The sequence below is a fragment of the Acomys russatus genome, chromosome 17 (genome assembly GCF_903995435.1).
Source record: "Acomys russatus chromosome 17, mAcoRus1.1, whole genome shotgun sequence".
NCBI lineage: Eukaryota > Metazoa > Chordata > Mammalia > Rodentia > Muridae > Acomys > Acomys russatus.
In genome coordinates, this window is record NC_067153.1 from 34,950,325 (window position 1) to 34,978,272 (window position 27,948).

Sequence of the window (27,948 nt, forward strand, 5' to 3'; positions counted from 1 at the left end):
GAATGCAGGAGATAGGGAAATTCCCATTTTGGGCAATGTCTAGCTTACAGAAACTATTTGGGCGATTTGGTAATTCATCAGCATCAACCATATTAAGTGTTATTTTATCTGCATAAGCTCATAAGCATAACTTATGTCTTACTTTCTCTAATTGCCTAAAGTCTCTTAACCAACTCGTTTCCCAAATCATACTTAAGAACATACTTAAAAACAATTGGCTTTTTAACAACATCATAATTATTACTATGGGTTTTTATTTTCTTCAGAATTCTGTTTGGTGTTATGCTTGTTTCTCAACTGACCCAAGTGTTTCTCAAAGATCTTCTTAGTAACAGTTTAAATGATTCATTATATAGGCAGACAGCATGGACTAGATCTTACAGCAATAGATACTAAGCCTGTGCTGAATAAGGATTCCGTACTTAGAGTTTACTCTTCATTGATGGCAATCTCAGTTCCTGATCTACTCATTTTTCTTCTGTAACTGAAGCCCATTGGGACAATGGGCATGAATTTATGGATACTGTCTTTGATCCCTGACCTTTGCAGTGTTCTAGCCTACCAAATCCTTACAGCCTGTGCCCCTTTCTCTGCCTAGGTTCCCTATTTATGTTCCTGCTGTGAGATCAGTATAAGAATGGGCAGCTGTGTCATTGGTTAATAGAGGTCCTCACCACACTGTTGTCGATTTTCATTGCGGATGTGAGTTCAAATGTGGAAAGTCAGAAATAATAGTTAAAGTTCACGGCACAGCAAATCAATATCTCTCTCCTGAACTTCAAACCGTAGAGTCTTCTGCATATACATTACGGCTGTTAGCTTGATGTTTTCACGGGACTCCTAAGAGTGGGTATCTTTCTTTTGCCTGCTCTAGGGACTCTTTTACTCCTGTTGTGTTGCCTTGCCCAGCCTCCAAACAAGGGCTTTTGCCTTGTCCGACTGTATTTTGGTTTTGTCCTGTTTTGCTGTTATCTCTTTCAAGTCTGCTGATTTCTAAAAAGGAAGTGGATAGAGAGTGGATCTGTGGGAGGGGGAAGTTCTGGGAAGCTAGTAAGAATGGAAGAAGCAGAATCTGTGGTCAGGATATATCATATGAGAGAAGAATCTACTTATAATAGAAATAAATAAAATGTTTGGGTTTGCGTGGCCAATTCATAATACCCCTAGCTCATTCATTCAACAATAGGGACTTCAATGTCTAAAGAGTATTCGTTCAGCCTAGGTGATAATGAGCTGTTTAATATGAGAAATATGGACACAAAGAATAACATAGATATCATTTGTCTTTAATATCTTATTTTAGTTTAACAAATCTTTTACCTTAATGTATTTATTTATTTATTTAATGTATCCATGTATGTATATGTGGGGATGCACATATGCTACATCATCCATGTAACTTGAGAGCAACTTTGGAGAATCATCTCTCTTCTTCCAACATGTGGGTTCTAGGGCTGGACTTGAGGTTGTTGGGCTTGTTGACAAGAACCTTTACTTGCTGGCCCACCTTGCCTGTCCTGTGTTCCAGTTTCTTAATACAATTTTTCCATGATTGCATAATGCAAATTAAAGTGCTCACTGCACCAGGTCAGGGTAAAATAATGGCATTTTAAGCAAGATTATTCAAGATGTAAATGGCAGTTTCGAAACACCCTGGACAACATGTACAAAGACTATGATTATAATCAAGGTCTGCCAATGTGTTCTTTAAATGCGGTCATGTTTTAAGGCTAAACATAAGCATGGAAATTCTTTTCCCTACATATAAGTTAAGCATGTCTTATGCTTAGTACTCAAAGTTAAATAGGAGACATGGTAACCATACTTCCCTCTTATTTGGTATTGTTAGTCATCAGTTGTGGAGACCCGGGTATACCAGCTAATGGACTGAGGTATGGAGATGATTTCGTCGTTGGGCAAAATGTTTCTTACATGTGCCAGCCAGGCTATACGATGGAATTAAATGGTTCCACGATCAGGACATGTACAACTAATGGCACGTGGAGTGGAATCATGCCAACATGCAGAGGTATGAAAATAGTTCTGTCAACATTGCCAAGTAATAACCATTATACATTTTCTTGTTTATAAGCACATTTAATGTATATTTAAGTATATACATACTCTGTTTTTTTTTTTCTGAAACCAAAATGTGGAGTGGTATATTTTAAAATATAGTGTAATGTGAGATATTTCAAAATAGTAGCTTCTTCAATCTTATTTTGGATTGTACGTAGTGATGGTGGTCTGTAGTGCAGCAGAAGAACAAAGCACAAACATTGTCCAGTACGTATTCACCAATGACACTTATTCCAGTAGGCACATATCTGTAAAGGAATATAACTTGAATAAGTTGTGACTTTAACCTGCTCAGCCATTTAAGGCCATCCTTTTAGAGATAGTAAAATAAAATTTTAATTTATAAAGGCTAGTGTGAACAACGCTACATTAATATTTAAGTTAAAGGAAACTTTATGTCAGATAATGATGTTTTAGGATAGCTTTATTTTGGTAATTGATGGTATTTATCCATACATCCCTTTGTGCGGGTAAGAGTTTGTCACTTGATATGTATATAACTTATATTTTTACAAATATAATTATTCCAATGTGTTTCTGTTTTCGTAATGCTTTACATTTTCTGAGTAAAATTAGAGATAGTTTCATCTTATAGTCTGAATATTAATATTAATATATGTGAAATTCCGCGTATTGATCCACACATAGGTGTATATAGTTCATAAGTTGTTCTGTACATTCATTTATATGTATAATGAAAATCAAAATACTAGCAAATTCAAAAATTTGCCTCTACCTAAGGATAGTCATCATAATAGAATCTTCTAACAGTCACACTTACAGGTTTGTTATATCCTTTTGATCTCATATCTGACACTTTTCCAACATGACTCTTTCTAAGGATAACACAAGTAAAGCAAACCTAAATTTTAAAAATTAATTATATATTTACAAATATACTGGGCTTTAAAATATGACTCTGCATGCTTTCATGCAGACTGTACACTGAACGCTGTAATCAAAAACATGTTTTTTCTGTATTGGAAAATGCTATAAAACTGCTTTTAAACACCCAGTTTCCATGCTGAGTCTAAACCTAGCCAAGACACCCAGCTCCTCAGCCTCTCTCAAGGTCCTTGGGAAATAATTTTATATAAGAGGGAAAACTGTCATCAGTTGCAGCGTGTTAGAAAGAAGGTCACCCCCTTTCTCTCCCTATTTAGTATCGGGAAGCTTGTTATTTTGTGAGAAGAACTGGTAGCCATTATGCTGCCAAGAGAAAGCATTCTCCTCCAGGCTTTCATTTTAGGGATCTTGCAAGAAAACTAACAGAAGAATAAGGCGTGCCACACGGTATTGTCCTCCAAAAGGTTAAGTAGCACATATGCAGCTCTTAATGATAATTATTTATTTATTTCACACTGAGGGCACTTCAACAGCTGTGTCTAATTACTTTTAATGTAATTGCAGCTGTTACCTGCTCAGCTCCTCCCCAGATCTCTAATGGAAGGCTGGAAGGAACAAATTTTGACTGGGGCTTTAGTATCAGCTACATCTGTTCTGCAGGATATGAGCTGTCCTTTCCTGCCGTTCTGACCTGTGTAGGCAATGGTACCTGGAGCGGTGAGGTCCCGCAGTGCTTACGTAAGTAGCAAAACTTCTTATAATAACTGTAATGTTTTAAAGTAATATTTGCTGCTTCAACCTTTCAGATTTGCTAGGCCATACTCACAGAGGTTAAGCGTCCTACAAATACACAATTAAGATTTCAATTTAAAAAGTCATTTTTATTAATGTGGCTATTCTTCATTTAGTCTAGTCATTATATTCCATACAGTTCAGAACAAAAGGCTTGAACCAAAGTGCCTTCTTTCAGTAAAAATCATTCTTTTAAAAATATTCCTTCAAAGCAGAGAATCATTACTAATCAACTAGATTAAGAATCCAATTATATTTATTGTCCTGTTCTGGTAGGCATGGTCTTACATAGCACTCAAAGGAGCCAATTCTAGGTAATATTTCTAGACTTCCCCAGTGTTGATGGAAGGTACATTAGCCCCTGAGTCTCTTTTGACAATAAGGATCATCTTGAAAAAACATCAATATGATCTCATAGTTTGAAGCTACTCCTAGACAGACATAGCTGTAGAGTTTTATAGAAACAAATTTATCTATTTTGATGTGAATGTAAAAATCCATCTGGGAGTTTCCTAACCCAAGCAAGTGCCTCTTAGAGACTCATACTAAAATTTATGTTCCTCCAAAGAATGCAGACTGATAGAGATTTTGGTAACAGAAGTGGTTCTGTAGTATCAGAAATATAAGGATAAACTTTTTGAGTATCTTGAAAATTTGCCTATACGAAGAGTTCAGCCTTCCAGTTGCTAAAACCTCTCATAGAAGCTTGAAGAGGACTGAAATCCCATGGTATGAGCTATTTTACAAATTTAAGAAACCAAATGCATTTGATGGTTTAATTCACCAAATGTGGACTTAATGATTCTACATAAATCTTTGACAATTTGTGAGAAACTAAGGAAAATGATGGTGCTGGTTGATTGCTCCTAGCACCTCTAGATAAATTGACAAAGGAAAGGAATGTGGCTCATGATAATACTAACCCACTTTTAATGTCTCAACATATGGTGAAGGAAACAATAAACTCAGTGACAAAACTGATCATCTCCAGATGTGAATAAACAGTCTAAGAGTTTCTAAGTATGCCTTGAAAGATTATCTTCTTTCCAGCAGCCACAGAGCTCAAGTTGCAGAAAAATCCAACCTAATCCCTTATTATAAGGATGGATGTATAGTAAATAAACTCATGGCAAAACAATAGTTACCTCTAACCTATACCCAGAACAAAGTCTAAGCAGCCTCCTAGAGTGGGTAGAAAGGGTGGTTCATGAGGATGTATGTTATACTATTAACTAACTTAATTAGTTTGCTAATTCATTCAGGTGGAACGCTGTGGAATATTGATGAGAATGAATTTTAAAGGTGGTAGGTAATGGTGGAAGAAACAGAAAAGTAGATCATTCCAAGTTCACTGAAATGGGCCCATTGGGTGGGGATTCTAGGTTTAATATCAAAGCTTACTCAGTGAGAAAAGTTGTCAAACTTTCTTTAAGTTATCAGCTGAATCATTTGTCAAAATATGTCCTACTGAAAAGGACTTGAAGATGCTCGATATTCCTTAGTTTAGTGTTGATGAAGGGATTTTTTTAGGGTTAGGGAAACTTCAATGCTAGAATGGACACACTGTGTTAAGCCTAATGCTGGAGAGAGTGAAGGCCCAGAAGACATTCCCTTCACTAATCCTGAAAATTGCTAAGAAGGGCACAAGGACACTTCAACAGCTTTCTTGTCACCCCGTTTCTTGTGCCAGACATTAGGGTCAGAGGTGCCCTGTCCAGTTGGATGAATTAAGTGCAATGTGTTTAGTTTGTCCCTGAAGTAGCAGCAGCCATGTGGCAGCACTGAATCACCAAAGGCAAGGTGATCATAATGGGCAGCAGAGGCAAGACAATGTCAAAAATGGCCTGACTCATATTGGAAGCACAGGAAAAATAATTTTTATGATTGCATGACTGATATGGACCTTTGGTATAACTAATCAATTGGGGGAATTACACTCAGAAAAACAAGTAATTACTCTTTTATAAGAACTTTAAAGGTGGAAAATATGGCTTTCTGGAGAAGATTGGAATAAGCAACAAAACATAGGAAACTAAATGGTCAGGCCTAAAATCCTATACATACAAGCAACACTGAAGGGACTCGGGATATTGCATATTTGTTTAATTGAATATTGTGATAACTATTCTTGGTAGTCAACTTGGCTACATCTGTAATTAACTAAAAACTAAGTGGCTGGATACACATGTGAGGGACTTTTCTTTTTCATGTAATCATTCGAAGGAGGAACATTCACTTTTATTGCAAACATTTTGAGGTGTGAGGATATGTTTATTCTGGGCCACACCTTCTAGTGGCAGCTTATATAAGGACCACGGAAGAAGCTTTCTCTTTGCTGCTTTCTCTCACTCTCACTGGCAAGCTCATTTACATTACTGAAATTAGAGCCTGCTTCTTCATGATTGTGATATACTGAAGACCAGCTGAGCCAACCAGTTTTGTGGACTGAGAAAACACTGGCTTTTTGTACCTTCCTTTGTTAAAGAGTCCATTGTTTGATGAGCTAGACCACAGCTTGTAAGCAATAAATATTCCATATACATATATATTTCAAACATGTATATTCCATATGCATATACATATATACATATATACATATATATTCTGTTCATCTAGAGAACTCCAACTAATAAAAAACTGTTTATTTTTTCTTAAGTATTTTATCAATATTAAAGATGATGCCATTAAAATATTTGTGTGTTTAGGCATATATGAGAGTGGCTGTATCATTACTCAATTAAGGCACAGGAAGGGCCTCTATAGCACACTTTTGAAATACTGACTATTGGCAGATTCAGGGGAGAGTGTAATAATATCATCAGTTTTATACCTTTCATGGAAACTATTAGAGATTGAAGAATAGTTCCAAACCTATTGTCATACAGTACATTCTGGCTACATTCAGTAGACCTCCAAACCAATAAACCAATACATCAACAAACATAAACATGAAAGCAGGAAAAATAGGAAAAAGTCATTCATTAGGGTAGGAGAGAGATTAAAGAGTGTGGAAGTCACAGTACTTGGGATATACTTAATACATATATTAAAATTTTGAAAAATAAATTCAAGTAAAGGTATTAAAAGGAATGTGGATAAATGAAAACAATTGAAAATATTCCCCTCCCCAAGTGAAAAAATGATTATATAAACTGGATGAATATGTGAAGTGGAATAACAAATAAAAATATTTAAACATCAAAAATATACCAAATTAAAAGTCCTGTTAAATACATGGGGAAGATGAAAGAATCAAAAAGAAAAAAGAAAAGTCTTTTAAAAATTAAAAATCTATATTGGAAAATATATTTCAGTGCTCATATCACAATAGATACCATATACATGTGCTTATGTTTGTGTGTATATAAGTAAATGTGTTTGTGTGTGTATACATGTATGTGTGGTTTGTATGAATTCATATGTATATAGGTATATATATGTATGCATTTGCACATATGTATATTTGAGTGTGTGTACATGCAGGCATATGTAAACAATATTGCAGGCTTTACTGTGCCTCATTATTCCAGCTAATTACTTTTCAAATTTTATTTGTTTATTTATTTTTAGCATATACATTCATATTACTACACATGAGTAGAAGACAGCTGATTATTATTAACAGTGATATTTTTGAGCCATATGTTTTCTCAAGACTAGATTACAGCTTTGCAACATGGAACTAGAGATTTTTTTGTTTTATTATGAACAATTTAAATCAACAAAGATGCAAATCATCTGGCGTTTACTAGCTACCATGCTAGACAGAGCAATTAGACTAATTATCTAAATATTATATGCTTTAAATATGATATCTTATATGTAAACTGGAAAGAAATTGAACATTTTTTCACAGGGGTAGGGTAACATCTCTATCAGGTTCATGTAATCTTCCAGTTAATTTTCAAGATTTTATAAATTATCTACGCCTACTACATCTAATATTTTTGTGGTAAGTGTCTCCATTTTTCCTTCTAGCAAAGTTTTGCGGTGATCCTGGCATACCTTCCCAAGGAAAACGAGAAGGAAAAAGCTTTATATATCAGTCCGAGGTTTCATTCAGCTGCAATTCTCCTTTCATACTGGTGGGATCAAGCACAAGATTATGTCAAACTGATGGCACTTGGAGCGGCTCCTCCCCTCACTGCATAGGTAATACTTAACCATGCTCTGTGATTGTGCAATAGGTAGGAGTGAGATTTAACGTTTGCCTTGCCATGTAAAAGCTATAAATGGCCAAATATGAAAAAGTATAGAATATTTTATAAAGTACCAAGAATGAATATAAGTGGGATACGTCATTATTTATTTTTTTTTTTACCCTTTTAAACATCAAGAACAAACACTGAGATGATCTCGCCATATATAAGTTAAATGAAAAAGGAAAGCCATTCGAAATAGTAGCATTATCAAGTAATATTATTTTACAAAATTTTAACTAATAAAGAATGTTCATGTGAAATGAAAATCTTTCCAAAAACATAGATTTTTGAGTGGTTGTGCATATACATCAGTGTTCCTAACATTAAATTCCGCACTTAAATTCACCTATTAGACTCCATGCAAACAGTCAACTCACAAATGACCAGCCTTCCCATGACCTATAATTATCAATACAGTCTAAATTATCTGTTGTTTCCATGAATGCTTTTTACTCCTTCAGGAGAATATTATCCCATCATATCTCAAGCAAACCGTTCATACACACTGATTTCTTGAATAGCCAGTACTTTTCGTTAACGTTTCATTTACAGAGTTGGTTTGATATCAAGTTCTTTTTTTCTGACAAAAATTTTCAAAGTTCAAACCCCACATAATGCATATAAATGAAGTCAACTTGAAATTTTTTCTTTTAAAGATTTATTTTTAATTGTGTGTACATGTGGGTGTCTGTGCGTGGGTATGCGCATATGAATACAGAGCTAGCAGAGGTCACAGTTGTCAAAATATTTCAGGAGCTGCAGTTACAGGCTGCTGTGAGAAGCTGAATATTTATAGGAAAAACTGAATCAGGTCTCATGTAAGTTAACATGAGTTCTTAGCCTCTGACCTCTCTCTCTAGTTTCACTGCAAGGTTCTTGCTTCAAGGTTAGCAAGATTCTGATCATTAGGAAGTGCTATTAGTATTACTAAGGGCACATTTCCTAAGTCCAAGATTATTTAAGATTGATTTGCATTAGAGAAATATATCTGTTTTTTAATTTATTCATTTCTTGAGAGTTTGGTATTTGTATATTAATTATTATCCTATTACTATAATAAAAACACAATGACCAAGGCAACTAATAGAAAAAAATGTCTACGGGAATTACAGTTAAAGAGGACTAAGGGTACATCTTTGTGGCAGAAGGAGATAAAGCGACAGACGGCAACTATGCTATCTAAAGCAGAGAAGTTCAGGTCTTGAATCACAAACATGAAGTAGAAAGAGGGAACAAGGAAGGTTTTTAGTCTTTAACACTCAAAGGAAATGCCCAGTGACGCACCTCCTCCTTCAAGGCCACCTATGTTCCACAGAGTGGGGACTGGTGGTTTAAATACATAGGATTACAAAAGGAACTGTCAGTCAAACAGTGTATTTTGATCATATTCACTTCCTCAACCTTTCCTGGACCGACCACTCCTCCTCTACTCATACAACTTTATGTCTTCTTGAGGCAGATGATTGCCAATAGGCATATTGCTAAGGTTGAGATTGTGTCCCCAATTTCTATCTCCACAATGGGATTTATTTGACTCGTACAAGTTTCATGCATTGGATTTTAACTATTGTGACTTTTTAAAGGAGTGTTGTCTTTTAAAATCTTTACTTTAGAACCCACTAGAACCTCCTGTGAAAACCCTGGGGTACCAAGGCATGGATCTCAAAACAATACATTTGGATTTCAAGTAGGTACTATTTTATTAGTAGCATTCTGTAACGTAGAATGAAATGTATTTCATCTTGATATTTTCATATGAATTATTGTAATTTATTCTTATTCCCAATCTTTTTCTCTTGTTGCTTTCAGTTCTTCCCCCTAACAGATTCTGCTGTATGTTTTCATAACATGTATAGCTTATCTGTTTCATTGCATATGCACACTACTAAATTCTACACTCCACATATGAAAGAAAAAATTCATTGTCAGAGATAAACTTTGCTTAGAATAAATGGTGTCTGATGTTATCCATTTTCTTTCAATATTATAATTTCATTCTTCTTTTCAGTTGAAGGAACTAATGGATAGATGCTTCTCAGTAAGAGAAATATAAATGGCCAATCAACATGTGAAAAGGTGTTCTTTGTTCTTATCCAGCAGGAAGTTTAAATTACAACCCCATGGGAGAATGGCAAAGTAGAAGGATCCAGAGGGTTCTAGAAACCTACAAATAGAACATTATGATAGGCAGATTTGGGCCCAGGGGTCCCGCTCAAACTAAGGCACCAGTCAAGGACAATACAGGCAGTAAACTTTAAACCTCTACCCAGATCTAGCCAATGGTCAGAACATTCTCCACAGTTAGGTGGAGAGTGGGATATGACTTTCTCACGTACTCTGGTGCCTCACATTTGATCATGTCCCCTGGAGGGGGAGACCTGGTGGCACTCAACAGCAGGTTGCCAAGAAGAGACTTGATACCCTATGAGCATATACAGTGGGAGGAAATCCCCCTCAGGAACAGTCATAGGAGAGGGGAATAGGGGGAAAAGGGGAGGGAGGGAAGAATGGGAGGACACAAGGAATGGGATAACCATTGAGTTGTAACAAGAATAAATTAATAATAAAAAAATTTAAAAAAAAGCTTATATTTGGTCCTACTCAGATTGGCTAGCATCAGAGAAAAAAATACTCCATAGGATATTTAAGTGCTTATGTTTTTCTTCTGTCTTTTTTTCTTTTTTCTTTGGTGAGACTATATTTTAATAAATGTTCTTGATCAGGCTCGAATTCATATTTCTTTTAGGATTCCTTGCATGGAATTGTAGGTATTACTGCCATGCTGGATTTCACCAAGGAATTTAAGAAGATAACCCCATTTTATGTCAAAGTTTGCCAAAAGTTGTTCATATTTGGTTCATGAGCTCATGTTTTTGTTGACATAAATAGAAAACAATATCAAACTATTATTTTCATTCATGAACATTAAATGTTTTCTTTAAGAAAATAGTTGTAGAATCCAGGCACAGTCACACATACCTGAATTCCAGCACTTTGGGAGGAAGAGGCAGGTAGATTTTTGTATCTCTGTGAGTTTAAGGCCAGCTTGGTCTGTAAAGTGGGTCCAGGACAGCCAAGGCTACAGAGAAACCATGTTTTGGAAAATGGAAAAAGAGTTGTAGTTAAAGAAAATGAAAATGTATTTCTAGAAAGGTTTCAATCTGCACATGAGAGTAAGACCAATGGGATGGTGATCAGGAAAGTCTTAAGCAGCATCTATGAGGTGGGTAGTTACAATAAGTGAGCAAAGAGTTTCTGCAGGAAGATGTGAGGACTGTGAGAAAAGTGAAACAACATGCTAAAGAAGAGATACCTCTATAATGCCAGGCCCAATTGTGTAAAACATACATATTTAATATGTCAATTACTGACATGGTATAGTTCTGAAAAGAAATCTCTCCCTAACTCATGATTTTAAAATATATAGTTGAGTGGTCCTATGAGAATCAGTCAGCATGCCCATTAGTGTACGATTCACCTTTTTCTCTCTATTTCAAATTTAGATTTTATGTATAGTTTCAGCAAGTTTTCCATCACAAGGGTCAAAGGGGAGCCAAAGCACATGCTGATTCAAAAAGGAAATAGACAATTTACACATTACCCCATTGCTTTCTGTTGCAGGGCTTTCTAAATTGTGCTATTCTGAGGAAAATTCAGTGTGAACCTGAAAAATGCCCATTTCTAAAGGACGGCTCATCTGAAGTGCCATATTTTGTTGCTAAAAATAGTTTCCACTTATCTACTTTTAAGGCACAGTATGAACATTGATTTCAGAGTGTTTTCAATTCTTCTGGTTTGCTTTGGTATGGCTCAGAAAATACAAAACTGCAAAAGCATACTTCTGTCTTTTTTACATAGTCTAGAGAACTTTAGCCTCATACCTCTCTAAAAGACAGCTATCAATGGATTTAATTTCAAGTAAACAGTGCACTTTTTACACAGCATTAATTCTCAGAACAAAGACAAAGAAAATGAAACAGATCATATCAGGTGTTGACAACAATATTCTAGCTGAGCACAATTTTTTTTTATAATGGTTTCACTATGTAGCCTTGGCTGGCCCATGTCTCCTAAGTGGTAGGATTAAAGCATGCATCTCATGAAATGTAAATACATTTATGTGTTTATGGAGTGTGGGTTATCAGGCAATCCTATGCAGATCAGAGGACAATTTGCAATTTATGCTTCTCTCCTGATACCATATGAATCTTGGGGATTGAACTCAAATCATCAGGCTTGGCAGCAAAATCATTATTCACTAAATCATCTTGCTGGGCGCAAGAAACATTGATGTTGGTAACTGTTCATTAAACCTACCTGATTTATAAACAAATGTATGTTTTTCAAACATTAATTGGGAAATGGAAAGGGAGTATTTGAGTTCAGGATGGCAATATAGTAAAAGGAACAGGATTTTTAGCTGTTAATTTTTAAATTTTTATTTTTATCATTAAAAATTATTATCAGAAAGTTAACACAAAATTGAAAAACTATTATTTGGAGTAATAAGTATATTTTATTATATTCTACTTAGATAAATGTTAGTTTCCAAATAATATTAATACTATATCTGTATTTATTAAAATTAAAACATACTGAGAATTTTAAATTAAGAGCATGAACTTTCTTATCAGAATATGGTCAACATGCATGAACATAAACATATGCATTCTAAAAATGTTCACCAAGTCTATGTAGACCCAGAATGATACTAAGTTATATAAGTTTAATGACAATTTATTGGAGGACACCAAATAAGTATTGTTTCATGTGTAAAGGTTATAGATTCCTCAAGGTCACCCTGGTTTGACTGGTATCTCATTGTGAGGAAATAAAATTATAGCTATAGGAAACTAATTATAGGAAAATGCTAGACAAAATTAATAATAGCTGAGGTATTCAAGTCAATATATTTAAATTTATTTTGTATTCTTGAATTTCACTATTTTGTATAGGTAGGATTATGAAGTAGATTTGGGGATTATAGATATTATCATTAACATAAAGTATATGCCATCTGTTAGTACAGATGCTGAAACAATCTTCTGAAAATGATAGTGTCCAAAATAGTATTTTTCTAGTCAGAATATTACAAATGAGAATACTCCGGACTAAAAATAGATTAATGTTGAATAGTGGCCATGAGGCTAGGAATGAAGAGCTGTCAAAATGATTGATAAAACATCTCGATCAATTATGGATTAAGAGCCAAGGACACATTTTTTCATTAACTGCTGCATAACTCTTTAAGTAGGTTCTAGACAAGGGAAGATACATTATTTGAATTCAGTGTTCATCTCATAAAGTAATTATAACTATGGAATGTTGTCAATTTTGTTCTTTAGCTGTTTAATCATGAGATATCCTATCAAATCATGATGGTGTTGTCTGGTTTGTAATCAAAATTAATATCTTTGGAATAAACATTTTGGATAGTATTTTAATGCCTGAAATAATACATATGTAATATAAATTATAAATAATATAAATATATATTTCAACTAAAATATTATTTTTATTACTTCTTATTTTTTTATTCCTTAAACCAGGAATTTCAGAACTAATGTTGATGGTAATAATAGATAGAGAAAGCAGGGCCTAATTCATAATTTCTAAACCGCTGACTGAGTGTTCTCTCATCAGGTTTTTTTTCTGGAAAATTTAAGAAAACTAACACTAAGTATCATTTGATAAATCTTATTAACTTTTCTTGTAATAATTCTTATGAGATAATGACTTACTTCCTAGTTTCATGGCCACAGGCATGTATACCATTTGTACACTAAAATCTAAAAGATAGTGCCAACCTCATAACTAAAATTAAAACTCTTTATTTTCAGCCATTTGATACTCCTCTGTTGAGAATTCTCTGTTTAGTTCCAAGCCCCATTTCTCAATTTGGAAATCTATCTGGTGCTATCTCAGAAAAATGGGAATAGGGCTTCCTCAAGACCCAGCTATTCCACTCCTTGGAATATACCCAGAAGATGCTCCAGCACACAACAAGAAAATTTGCTCAACCATGTTCATAGCAGCCTTATTCATAATAGCCAGAACATGGAAACAGCCTAAGTGTCCCTCAGTAGAAGAGTGGATAAAGAAACTGTGGTACATATACACTATGGAATACTACTCAGCTATTAAAAACAAGGAATTCCCGAAATTTGTGGATAAATGGATTGAGCTAGAAATGATCATAATGAGTGAGTTAACCCAGAAGCAGAAAGAATCAAATGGTATATACTCACTTATATCTGCATACTAGCCCAAGGGGCATGTCCCACGAAAGCCTTCACTTACCAGGAAACTGGGACAGAGGGGAAGGCATCCTATTGGGACTCTAAATGAGAGACGCATGGGAGAACAGCAAAATAAAAGGATCCAGAGGGTCCTAGAAATCTACAAGTAGAACAATATGATAGGCAGATTTGGGCCCAGGGGTCCCGCTCAAACTAAGGCACCAGCCAAGGACAATACAGGAGGTAAACTTTAAACCCCTTCCCAGATCTAGCCAATGGTCAGAATATTCTCCACAGTTTAGTGGAGAGTGTGATACGACTTTCTCACATACTCTGGTGCCTCACATTTGACCATGTCCCCTGGAGGGGGAGACCTGGTGGCACTCAGAGGAAGGACAGCAAGTAGCCAAGAAGAGACTTGATACCCTATGAGAATATACAGGGGGAGGTAATCCCCCTCAGGAACAGTCATAGGGGAGGGGAATAATGGGAAAATGGGGGGGGGGGGAGGAATGGGAGGATACAAGGGATGGGATAAACATTGAGATGTAACAAGAATAAATTAATAAAAAAAAAAAAAAAAAAAAAAAAAAAAAAAAACTCTTTATTTTCATCCCCTTGTTCTTTGAGATTCTTAAGATGTAAATTTCTTCAGAACTGATTCTGCAATCTATGGTATAAGCCTTCCACTGACATTGCTCCTTACTTTTGTGAACTATCCAAAGTAATCAATTACATGTATTCTCCATCATCCCCTACAACAGATGATGTGCTAACACCTACAAGTTTTTCACTGTGCTTTTATATTTTTGTTGTTTTGTGTTTAAGAAAATTTCTTATGTAGGCTAGGCTACTCTTGAAATCCTAATGTAGTTATAGATGGTCCTCAACTCTCATCAACCTCCTGAGCGCTCAGATTACAGATTACAGATAACGCCCAGGCTTGTTTGTTTGTTTGTCTTTACATCATGGTCATAGCCCTATGCCTCCTCAACTCCCAGTCCCACCCTCCATCTCTCTCCCACATTCCTCCTCTGCTATTTCTTAGAAGGGGGAGCCCCACTTCCCATTAACCCTTGCTCATCAAACTGTATCAGATTTGAACATGTCTCCTTCCCCTGTGGCCTGCCAAGGCTGTTCCACCAGGGGGAAATGATCAAAAAGTTGGGAACAGAGTCCATGTCAGAGATAGCTCCCACTCCCCTTACTAGAGGGGACCTTGTATGGTGCCTCAGTCTCAGCAAGCCTCTACGGACCCTAGTTAGTTGGCTCTGTTGGTCTTCCTGTGGAGCTCCTGTCTCCTCCAGGTGTCTTCTCCTTCCCCCCTCTTTTCACCAACACCTCCTAGCATTGCTCAATGTTTGTCTTTAAGTCTCAGCATATGTTTTGAAATACTGCTGGATGGATCCCCTCAGAGAACAACTCTGCTAGGCGCCTGTCTGCAAGCATAGCAGGGTATCATTAATAGTGTCAGGGGTTGGCTCTTTCCCAAGATGTGGGTCTTCGGTTGGGCCAGGCATTGGTTGTATCTCTACTCTATCTGCTTTATCTTTATCCCTGCACACCTTGTAGCCAGGTTGAATTTTCAGTTGAGGTTTTTGTTGGGTTTGTGTTCCCCTCTCTCTGCTAGGAGACTTGACTAGTTAGAAGGTGTCCTCTTCAGTCTCTATGACCCCTGATACTTGGAGTCTCTTCTAGAGTCTCCTTCATTTTCTCCCAGGATCTTCTGCTGACTTAGGGTCCAGGCTGTTGCAGAGATGCCCCAGCGTATAGTTTCTCTTTTCTCTACAGGCCTCCTGTCCTCGTGCCCTTGATGTCCCCAGGTCTGATCTCCGCTCTTATATCTCTGCATTCCCTCAAACAAAAAACCCAGAATAGCTAAAACAATCCTATATACCGAGATCTTGTGCAACTCCTGATCTGGATAGAGGATACCACTGAGTGAATGAGGAATGCTGTACAAGCACTCTTTAAATTGAGCTGCATGCCCAGCTTGTTTCTTCTTTTCTATTTTCATTATAACTCTCAATCACTCTCAATAGTGCTTAATAAAGTCACAGAAAGAGGCTGAGTATGGCAGTGTGCACCTTTAATCCCCACACTCTCGGAGGCAGAGGCAGGTGGATCTCTGTGAGTTAGAGGCCAGCCTGGTCTGCAAAAGAAGTCCAGGATAACCAAGGCTATACAGAGAGACCTTGTCTTGAAAGAAAAGTCACCTAAACAGTTTGTTAAATAAATTTCCATAAGCTATTTTGAGTAGGCAGGCAAGACTGAAGTACTCCTCCAAAAGTTGTATCATTAAGCACTTAGCTGATGTTGATGTTTATGGCCTAGAAATCATATTTTGAGTTATGTTATTTATCTATCCAGTTTTTAATTCTTTAAGCATTATACAAATTCCATTGCTTCCAATCTATTTTTTATGATCATTACAACCTTCAACAGTTATATATGCTTCTGTCCTCACCTTACACTTGTCATCATCAGATTTCATTTGACTTTTATTTGTTTTTATCTGTAAGCTTTTGTATAATTGTCATTTTCACATAATTTCACTATTTTGTATTTGTATGGTAGATTTTTGATTCAATTTAAAAAATTCATCAGAAATGCTTAATAGCATGCATGTGTTAGGCATGTAAATATTTTGTGATGGTTATATAGACCAAATATCAAATTAAACTATTGATTTCTTCCACCAATTTTTCATTTAAATAATTTATTCAGATTACACCTGCATTGTTTTCCCCTCATTTGTATCTCCCCTTTCTTCCCTTCCTCCCTATTTCATCCTTCCCCCTGCCCTAGGCCTATGACAGAAGGGGACCTCCTCCGCCATCTATTAGGTCTCTGGGTAGTCTACTTCCCCTTCCTCTGAATGCCACCAGGCCTCCCTACCAAGGGGAAGTAGTCAAATAGAGGATATCAGAGTTCATGTCAGAGTCACTCTGTACTCTCCACATAACTGTTTAGAATGCACTGTCCATTGGTTGGGTCTGAATGGGGGTCTAGGTTTACTGCATGCATTGTCCATTGTTGATACAGTAATTTGTCTATGCCCCTGGGCCCAGATATTACAGCCTTGATAGTTTTATTGTAGGGTTTCAGGAACCATTGGATCCTTCTATTTCACCATTCTCCCATACCTCTCTCACCTGCAGTCCCAATAGCAAGTCCCATCATCTGTCCCAATCCCCAGCTGAGGAAATCCATCAATGTAATCCACCTTATAAATACGCTGAAACACACACACACACACACACACACACACACACACACACACACACACACGAGCATCTCCTTAGATGCCAAAAAGCATTTGACAAAATCCAACACCCATTCACGTTTAAATTCTTGGAGAGAGCAGGGATTGAAGGCACCTACTTGAACATAATAAATGCAATATACAGTAAGCCAATAGCCAATACAAATTAAATGGAGAGAAACTCAATGAAATTGCAGTAAAATCAGGGACTAAACAAGGCTGCCCACTCTCCATATCTCTTCAATATAGTACATGAGTTCTAGCTAGAGCAATAAGACAGTTAAAGGAGATCATTGGGACCCACATCGGAAAGAAGAAAGTCAAACTATCCTTATGTGAATATGATATAATAGTGTACATAACTGACCCCCAATATTCCACCAGAGGAATCCTACATCTGATAAACAATTTCAGCAAAGTAGCTGGATATAAAATCAACACAAAAATGTCAGTAGCCCTTCTGTATAAAAATGACAATCATACTGACAAAGAAATAAGGGAAAGTACACCCTTCACAATAGCCACAAGTAATATAAAGTATCTAGGTGTAACTCTAACCACCCAATGTTTAAAATAAGATTTTATTGTAGTTTCAATTCAATTTTACATATTTCTTCTGAAAATGTTTTAATAATTTATTCAGATTGCATCCCTATCATTATTTTCTCACCTGAAAATGTTTTTATTCATAGATTTTTTTTATGTAATGCTAATTTTGAATCACATTGTCTTTTATTTTATTTACTGCAGGTAGGAAGTGTTGTACAGTTCCACTGCAAAAAGGGACACTTACTTCAAGGATCTACAACACGAACCTGCCTTCCTGACCTCACATGGAGTGGAATTCAACCTGAGTGCATACGTAAGGACTGTACACCTATATGAGATGTGACATGCATCTGAGTTCATAGAAATAGTTTTTTTGATGATGGAAACAAATTTGTGTCTTTATAAGAGATGTATAAAATTCATTTAGATTAGTGTAAACCATATTTCATTTATGTAATTTTAGTATTGTATCAAAACACCACAATCATTGGAAATCAGTGTTTCCAAAGAAGCCAGAAGACAGGAGGTATAATTTTGTTCTTTTGGCAAAAACTCTTATAGCGGTGTGTGCTTGGCCATCTGGTGCTGTGACTTACTCATTTGATAGTTCTGAAGTACTATGAGATACAAGGTGCTTTACCTGAGTAGATCATAATGACTTTTAATCAGGTGTGAAGAGGTTTTCTGAGAATATGAGGCAAACTAGAAAAACAAAATAATGAAAGGGAAGAACTTTTCCAAATCATCTAACCAGTTTTAGAATCACTGAGTGATTTTTGGATGCAGAATCTGAAATAAACTTGGGGTAGACAGATACTTGTGCTTCATTTCCCCCTAATGGCGTCTTTTCTCTCAACCGCGTTTTAAATTCTAATTCTCTTACAAAGGACAGCAGCAGCAACAACAATATAAAGCATGTAAATATACCAATAATAATCAGAAATGTTTCACTCATGCAAACATGTTCTGTAGATGTCCTTGATCTTTGGCAGGACCACACAATAAGAAAGTGTTCCTCCTTGAATGAACTGCTTGTGCAGAACATGTTTCTTGCCTTCACTCATTAGCATATGTATAATTATGGCAAATTTCCTCAAAGGAGAGTTCCTTTGAATTTGACATTTAGGACAGTTTTGGCTATTGTAACAGGGTGCTTCATAATAAACTGACATTCTCTGGTGAGGTACAATTATCATTTGATCACTTAGGTGTAGTTGACAGCCTCTGGTTACAGCTTTTTTATTAACAGTATACTATGTGAAGCTTATGGATGACGAGGGCTAGACGTTGTGATACAAGTCTATAACACCAGCCCCTCAGAAGGCTGTGCCATGACGACCACATGTCCAAGGCCAGCATTGGTAACAAAGTGAGACATAGTACCAAAACAAAATAGGAAATAAAAAAGAAGTGATGATAAAGTCCCGCTTTACATACATTGAGTGTTTGGCTAGCATACATGAAGTCCTAGAGTCCATATGTGTGTGTGTGGGTGTGTGTGTATCTGAAATAAAATTCAGTATAATAATACATGAAGATTAAACTATTTGCACTTTATATCAATAATTAAATTATAAGTATAATCCACTTATAGCATATAGCATAAAATGTTAACTTTTGTTCATCAATTTTGAATCTCTATGAGGAAATAAGTCAAAGAAAATTAGGTTTTCAAATAAGTTGGTTCACAGAAAGCATTTGTATTGTCTTACACATATATAAATTATGTAGCATAAATATATATTTATAACATCTAATCGAAATAATATTAGACTTATATAATGAACGATGGTAATATTTAGCTTCAAGTATTTTTTACTTAAATTAAGAATGGTGAACCCGTAAATGAATATTTCCAGAAATTATATAAAAGATAAGCTTTTGAAAAATGTTTACATTTTTACTTCAGGGTTTATAATTTGTTCATTGTGACTACCTCTGATTGTCTATAATATTCATTTAATAAAGATCCTGAATCATTTTTATTTATTTTAATTGTTTATTTTTCCTTTTTTCCTTATTATTCTGTGAATATACACCTGGATTATTCACATATTTTCTTAGGATATCCCAGAATTTGCAAATTATTTAGTATATATTCACTTCGACACATTTCATGGGTTCATTAGAAAGATTTTTGAAATGTGCACTTAAGCAGTAATATTAGAGGAAGGATAAGTGTGTGTTTTGACTTTTGCCTACTCATTTTAGTGATGCATCTAAAAAAAGAAAGTATTACCATTTTTCTCTTCTTTTAATATAGCTCACAGCTGTAAACAGCCAGAAAGTCCTGCCCATGCAAACGTAGTCGGAATGGACCTCCCCTCCCATGGGTACACACTCATCTACACCTGTCAGCCTGGCTTCTTCTTAGCTGGTGGAACTGAACATAGAGTGTGCAGATCTGATAACACCTGGACTGGAAAAGTCCCTGTCTGTGAAGGTAACTCTTCTTTACAGATGCTTTAACATATTAGGAGGTGGTACTTAATATCTTTCTGGGACAAGGAATGTTTGTTGGCCACCTCCAAAATTGGAAGTCATGTCAGCAATTTTGATCCAGTCTAAGGCATCTTTCCAATTGATATTTTAAATTTATTCTTTTTGTTTTTAGGCCCCCTTCATATTCTCTCTCTAAAATGCATTTATTGGTGTATTCATTTTCTGGGTTTCTCACAAAAGTTACCTAAATATGTGTGATTTCACATGATAGAAATTTATTCTTTTGTAGCTATTAAGTACAAAGGTTTAAAATAAAAGAGGCAACAGGCCTTGGCATTTTCTACCATCTTCAGAGACAGAGCTTCTTCTGACCTGTTGTCCTCTCCTGGAAATCACTGACATTTTTTTTGGCTCACAGCCTCCAAGTGACTTCTGCCTCCGTCTTCATATGTGGTTTTCTGCAAGTTCATCTTATTTTCTTATAAAGAAACTTGTTATATGTAGGACTTAGTCTAAATTCAGGATTATTTTATCTTGAAATCACCAGTAGAATTACAACTACAATCATTTTACTTCCAAATAAAGTCTTATTCTAATACATGGGTTTTCTCAAGTATATTATTTGACCCAATATAGTAGTGGACACTGTTGCAGTGTCTCTTAATCCGTAGCATTTTCTCAGAATCCTCATAGTCTTTCTCAGTTTGGCTTAGAAACCACAGCTCAGCATTCCGATTTTCACAGTTTGAACTTAGAGAGTATAGCTCTGGTAAAAAGTCTACACTTGTTATTTCTCCAGGAAAAATAGTACTCAATCCTGATTGGCTGAGTTTAACGGAGGAAACACACGTGCTTACCATAAGAAGCAGTGAAGAAGATGTTTTACGCTTATCGACTGCATCAGTGAAAGCATTTCTCTTCATCTGTTAAACCTCTCAGAGATTCTTGTGTTTGATCTCTCATAGCAGGCACAAGTTTTAATCACTGTTTTGAACTGTTTTCCTTCTTTCTTTAGCCAGGATGCAATCCTGTGTTTTTCCCCTTCTTAAAATGACCACTGCATGAGAAATTCTTATTTTTCTTTGCTGCTAGTATTTGCTTCTACCCTGCTGTCCACCTACGTGACCTTCCCCAACTGTCACTTAATATCAGTAAACAAAATTCTTTTTAAAAATGTTTGACACTGTTAGCATGGATATTATTAAACTCTAGATCAGTACTTAATGCCATACAAATTGTTTCACTTGGGTTTTCTAAAGGTTTAGAATTCAATTGTCTTCTCCATTCATTTTCTCTACTCTGTCCTTTGTGATCTTATGCATGTCAGTAGTGTCTTCTATGGAAATCACTTCCATGTTAGCATTCCTATTACATTCTTGTTCTTTTAGCCTCAGAGTTACATATTCACATCTATAGTTGACTTGTCTGCTTGAATCCCTCAGAGTCGGCCTGGCATGGTGGCACACGCCTTTAATCCCAGCTCTTGGGAAGCAGAGGCAGGTGGATCGCTGTGAGTTCCAGGCCAGCCTGGTCTACAAAGGGAGTTCAGGACAGCCAAGGCTACACATAGATACCCTGTCTCATAAACAAACAAACAAACAAACAAACAAAACAAAAACAAAGACCAAAAACCAAACCAAACCAAAAATCCCTCAAAGGTATTTCCATTGAAATACCTCTATAAGTGTACAACCGAATGAATTAATTTGTCTAAATTAGTAGGTTTGGTTTTTTTTTTTAATTCCATGTCTCTGTGTTATATTCATCATGTAGTTTCATATATTACAAACTTCTTAAATAGCTTGATGTTGTCCTATTCAAACACATCATAATACCAAAGCTTTATTAGCAATTATTTTGTTGTTGTTAACTCTGGTTACCATCATTAATATAATAGTAGAGTTCAGTTTTTTCCCAGGGGGACTGATATACCAGTGTAATATTTGTTTCTTCTAAATCTGCTTCCCATTACTTTTTTTTATAAGGACATGACAGTATTCCTTGGGCACAGACTGTGAAAAAACTGTATTTCATAGTTCCTATACTTTCTGTTCGTGTCTAGCCCACATGTGATTTTATTGGCACGTGACATTCTTTGGCATATCTGAAAGCTTTAGCTTTTGAGCTTATCCAATTTCTGGTACACAATGAATTGTTCTGGCAAATTCTGATTTGTAAGTGTGAACTCTGCAGAAATAGTTTTTCCTTTTGGTCAAAAGGGACAAGCAAACAATCCTGTGTTTATGATGGCACTAACTGTTTCATTTTAGTTTCTGCCTCTACTCAAAATAGACTGTGCTGTGAAGATTAAATAAGAGTCCTTGTACTAAAGGACTGTGATGGGAATAATTGCCAATCCTGATAATCACAAAGTGTTTTGAATGACATGGAATAAATAAAGAATTTTGAAATAAATTGGGTAATAATTCATACTAAAATTGATAGTGTCACACTGTGTACAATATATTAACTTCTGGGAATGCTGTTTTGTTGCCACAGCTGGTTCCAAAGTATTAGTGAAAGACCCTCGACCTGCATTAGGAACACCTAGTCCAAAGCTAAGTGGTAAGTAATAGGTTGTTCTAGAAGTTATGATCTCTATAATTAATGTACAATTTTCTCCTTAAATATTTTACTTTTTAAAATTATATACTTTATATGATAAAATTATTCTCACTATATTAGATATAATCATTATATAATATAATATGAATATATTGCATGAAATATTTTAATATATTTAAAAATTATTGGACATAGTTATTTCTGTCAAAAATATGACTATGCATCTATCTATATATTTTTATGTTAAGTTTTTCTTACAATAACATGATGTTTTTTATATCTAAAATTAAAATGGAAGACAAGACTAAATTTAAAAGACATATACTTAGAGGTATATATTGCAATATACTTGGTAGAAGATAATATCACTAACTTCTAAAATTGTACAATTTATTTGTAATTTTCTGATTTAAAATTCCAATGTTAACTGTATATACTAATCATTAAGAACATGGGATTTAAAATCCTATAACCTGGATGTAATTCTCAGTCTAAAATTATTTAGTATATCAGATATTCATCAGTATAAAGTATAAAATGTACAGTATGTCCCAATTATTTCTTTTACATTATTGTGGATTCCATTTTTGTATTATAAATTTTTATCTTCAGTCCAACTTGGGAACATAAAGAAAAGTAAAGCTATAAAGGCTGTTTATAGCCTTAAATTCTTACACAAGAAAGTTCTCAGAGTTGATGCTATATCTCTGTTTAAACATGTAAAGACTGTGGCACAGTAGTCAAAAATCAATACTAAAACAAAACAAATAAAACTGTAGATGACATAATAGAAAAAACTTTAATGAATGAAAAAAAATCATAGAAACAAGGTTTTTAAAATAAAAGAGATATAAATACGAGAGAGCAAAGGTTAAATACATTTAAAATTGTAGAAAAATATCAGTAACTATCAATATTATCTTTCTAAACTTACAAAGTACTGTAAGATTATATCTTTATTTTTATAGATGTTATCAAAGATAACTTAATAATCATATACCAAGGTAATGCTTAAAATATTTTCAAAGAGATACCAGGCTCACATTAGTCTACTAGTGAGGTCTGCCACATTTTAATAGAATGTTCCAGTCATCCATGTCTTAAAATATTCTAACATTATAATCATCTTATGTGCCCCAGACTACTAGAAGTACAGATAACTACATCATATAAAGAAGGAAGTTTGGGCCTATTTGCGTTGAGGTTACTAATGGAGGAAAGAAAGAGAAGCGAGAAACATTACAGCTAAATCACAATCCCCAAAATAAACAATAAGAACGAGAATAGAAGCCATTACTTAATTCAGTCTTTCATGGGCATTCACATCACAGTTAGTTGTATGTCACTTCAAAATTTTGAAATAACTGTGTTTTTGTGGAAGAGATAAAAGTAGAAAGAAGTATTGTCACCTCACAGGCTACCACAAAGGCCAGACCACTCAGAGATTCTCCTCTCCTCAGGGAAGGGGAAGAACGAAGGCAGCATGTTGGACTCAAGAGTGGAGTCTTGCCATGCCTTCCATACTCTATTCTGTTTATGCTCATTGGAAACGTAGAATCTGTAATTAATGAAATAGTCCTACCACATGAAGTATTTATTAATACAAATTATTTCCTTTTAAGAACCAGTTGTTTAATTATTTTTCTACCACAGTGATTATTCATTTTGATACAACTGATATTACCGATATGGGTCCGTACATTTTATTTCTAAGAATTTAATAGCATCTTCCCAAAATGAGGGATTTTCTTTTACATATTTTAATTACCAGCCTTAATTTATCTTCATTCATGGTAGAAGATTGCTAAGTAACAGTTGATTTTTATTAATGGTATGGAGGTGGTCAAGAATCATCACAACTGAGACGAGGAGAAATAAGCAATAAAAAATAGCAATTGCTGATTGACAACCATTTACGAGATACAATCTTAGGACATCTTTCTCTGTTTCTCCTAAAACCTTCTCAACTAAGAATCTGTTACCCCATGAAAATGAACTTTCTAAGGCAGGGGATTTTTCTTCTTACTCCTTTGTACATTTTTTTAGGTATACTTTTGTTAGCCAAAAGCTATCATATCAAACCTGTTTTTCTTACAATGTTTTAAATAAGATAATTGCAGACATAGAAACATAATAGGATAACTTGATTTTAGGGTTACAGTGTTAGTAGAAGGATAAGTTGACAAAAGTTTGAGAGACAGAGTATAGATAATTCATGATGGCAAACACATGGTTCACACACATACACACACACATACACACACAAACACACAGAGCAGTTATTTAGTGATATAACAAGCTCCAGTCTCCCTATTTCATCTGAATCATAATTAAAACATTAGGTAACAATTAGCTAAACATTTTGCATTTCTTATTTATTCAATATTATAACTAATACATATTAATCTCATATTACTTATGTGGCAATCTCAATTTAGAACTATGAAATATATGCAGAATGAAATAGTTTTCCTAATATAGAAAAGGACATTAGATACAAGCAGCCTAACTCCAGGGTCTGTCGGAGTTTGTTCTGTCCCATAAAAACTGGAAATTTCTAGTGACAATTCTTTTATTTCTAAAAATACCTGTAAGCCTCAAAGCTGTCAATAAAGTGGAGACCCTGCACCTCTTCTATTATTGCAATAACTGAACTCAACATTCTGTAAAAGGGACAAAGCCATTCCCTTCAGGTTGCCTCAAGGGCCGTTGGAAAGAGAACATGGTTTATGTTCTTTCTCCATTGAATCTGCCTAGGACACTACAAGAATAGAAGGCCTCTGGAGACATGCCCACCGGTTTATAGGCTCAGTACAATTATCTTTTTCTTTCTGATAAAAGAAAAAAAAAACATTATAGGGGAGAAAATATAAGGAAAGCTTGTGTTTTTCTGATTCTAACTACGAGCCTCATGTCTTCAGTTGTTATGGAGTCTTGCTTTTCTATTAATGATTATTGAACAATGTTAGGCTTCAAAAGTGTGATTTGTTTTCTTATAACTTTATAAATAAATAAAGAATATATTAAATCATAGTCACTGAAGATGATTTATGTTTAGGGATAGATAATTTGTTCAACAGCCTAAAGTATTTAATCCAGTATCAGATGATCATATTTAGAGGACAGTGTGAAGTTTAAAGGTGACATTTATCTAATCTATTCACAGTTCCTGATGATGTGTTTGCCCAGAATTATATATGGAAAGGCTCTTATAATTTTAAAGGAAGGAAACAGCCCATGACCTTGACAGTCACTAGCTTCAACGCCTCTACTGGCAGAGTCAACGCCACCCTTAGCAACAGCGACATGGAGTTGCTGCTTTCAGGTACCAGATTCAAATCTCGTAGAAGTGATGCGTCCAGGCTCTCACTCGATCATGATTGACTACTGTGAGATATTTCTCATATTTCATTTTGAGGGAAGAGATAATTTATTCAGAAGTAGGGATTTTAAAGTTTTGAATTAGTGAATAGATATTACTATACAAACCTAAAGCTAAACTGTGAAGTTAAGTGTCTTTAAGACTATTTTTTATTAATTTTTTTATTAATTTATTCTTGTTACATCTCAATGTTTATCCCATCCATTGTATCCTCCCATTCTTCCCTCCCCCCCCCCATTTTCCCATTATTCCCCTCCCCTATGACTGTTCCTGAGGGGGATTACCTCCCCCTGTATATGCTCATAGGGTATCAAGTCTCTTCTTGATACCCTATGAGAGACTTAAGACTATTTTTATGTGGAGAGAATTAGAGATCTTGTATTGGACTAGAATTCTCATTCATCAAAATGGAATTATGATATTGTAAACATGAACTATATCATCATTTCTTTTAGTATATAGAATTATTGAGAAATTATAACTAATAATTTAATTTGTGGTATAAATATAATAAAATTATTAAATTTGAAAATTGTATAAGAAACTGTATTAACTTATATTGCTGTGCCACCTCATTAAGTACACTTGTCAAAATTTAGTATATATTACATTTTTAAATATGGAAAATTACATGGAATATATCATAAAATTTTAATTTGAATGAAAGATATATTTACATTTTATTAAAGATTAATTTATCTATCAAATGTAAAGTAACACTTTTGTTTTCCAAGTTAGCAAAAATATATTTGTGCTTGTTATAAGGTAATAAATTTTCTAAACAGATCTCTATAAGTTTAGAAAATTTGTGAAAGCTTTTAATAATTTCATTAGCTTTCACTCACTGTGACTATATATATAGGGCAATTATAAGCAGTTTCCTCAAATATTAAATGTTAGGAAATTTTTCTTATTTATTGTAGTTTACTATAGGTCAAGGCTTGTATCTCCTTACATTGCTATTACCAACACATTCTTAGGTTGCCTTGCTAATAAATATATATATGAGCCAATAAGTCAATTTTTAATTAATATTGAATCATAAAATTTTTGCTCAATGCCTGACTTATCATTCACTTAAGTTTATCTACACTCTAACTTATTCCACTTTGCAGAATATCCAGTGAGAAAAATCACTGTGGATCTTTTTGCTTCTTGTGTTTACATTATTGCCTGTATTTGCCATCTTGAGATATATGTAAATTTTCAGACATAGCTCAAGTGTTCTTGTAATCAATAGGTATTTTCTGGTAGACCCAGAGTAAATAGACTGTTTTATTTCAGCCTGAAATTGATCACATTTCCTCATATATTTACTTAATTGTGTATCATATTTGCAAATTCTATTGTAATGAAAAAATTTGAGCATAGAAACCATACATAATTATTTTTGTGACTCCATGAATACACAAAATTAGCAAATAATCCATTGTTACAGAGCACATCAGGTATTTAAACTCCTGGTTTGTACCTTTAAATTTGCATGTCTGTCTGATTGCAGGAAGGAATCACTTGTTTGGTACTAGCATTTAGAGTTGTTTAAAATTCACATATGATTTGATTTGTGATTTCAGCTGAGAGACAGGG

The 27,948-nt window shown here is 34.8% G+C and overlaps 1 protein-coding gene across 2 annotated transcripts in view; it reads left to right on the top strand.

The window, feature by feature from the left end:
• Csmd3 (CUB and Sushi multiple domains 3) overlaps window positions 1-27,948 on the top strand; it is a 1,090,370-nt gene that overhangs the window by 1,045,031 nt on the left and 17,391 nt on the right. For both annotated transcript variants that reach the window (XM_051159708.1, XM_051159709.1), the window contains 8 exons: window positions 1,850-2,029; window positions 3,490-3,663; window positions 7,696-7,869; window positions 9,533-9,606; window positions 18,174-18,285; window positions 20,236-20,415; window positions 22,914-22,979; window positions 26,146-26,304. In XM_051159708.1, coding sequence (XP_051015665.1) covers window positions 1,850-2,029; window positions 3,490-3,663; window positions 7,696-7,869; window positions 9,533-9,606; window positions 18,174-18,285; window positions 20,236-20,415; window positions 22,914-22,979; window positions 26,146-26,304 — 1,119 coding nt within the window. The remainder of the gene's footprint in view (window positions 1-1,849; window positions 2,030-3,489; window positions 3,664-7,695; window positions 7,870-9,532; window positions 9,607-18,173; window positions 18,286-20,235; window positions 20,416-22,913; window positions 22,980-26,145; window positions 26,305-27,948) is intronic.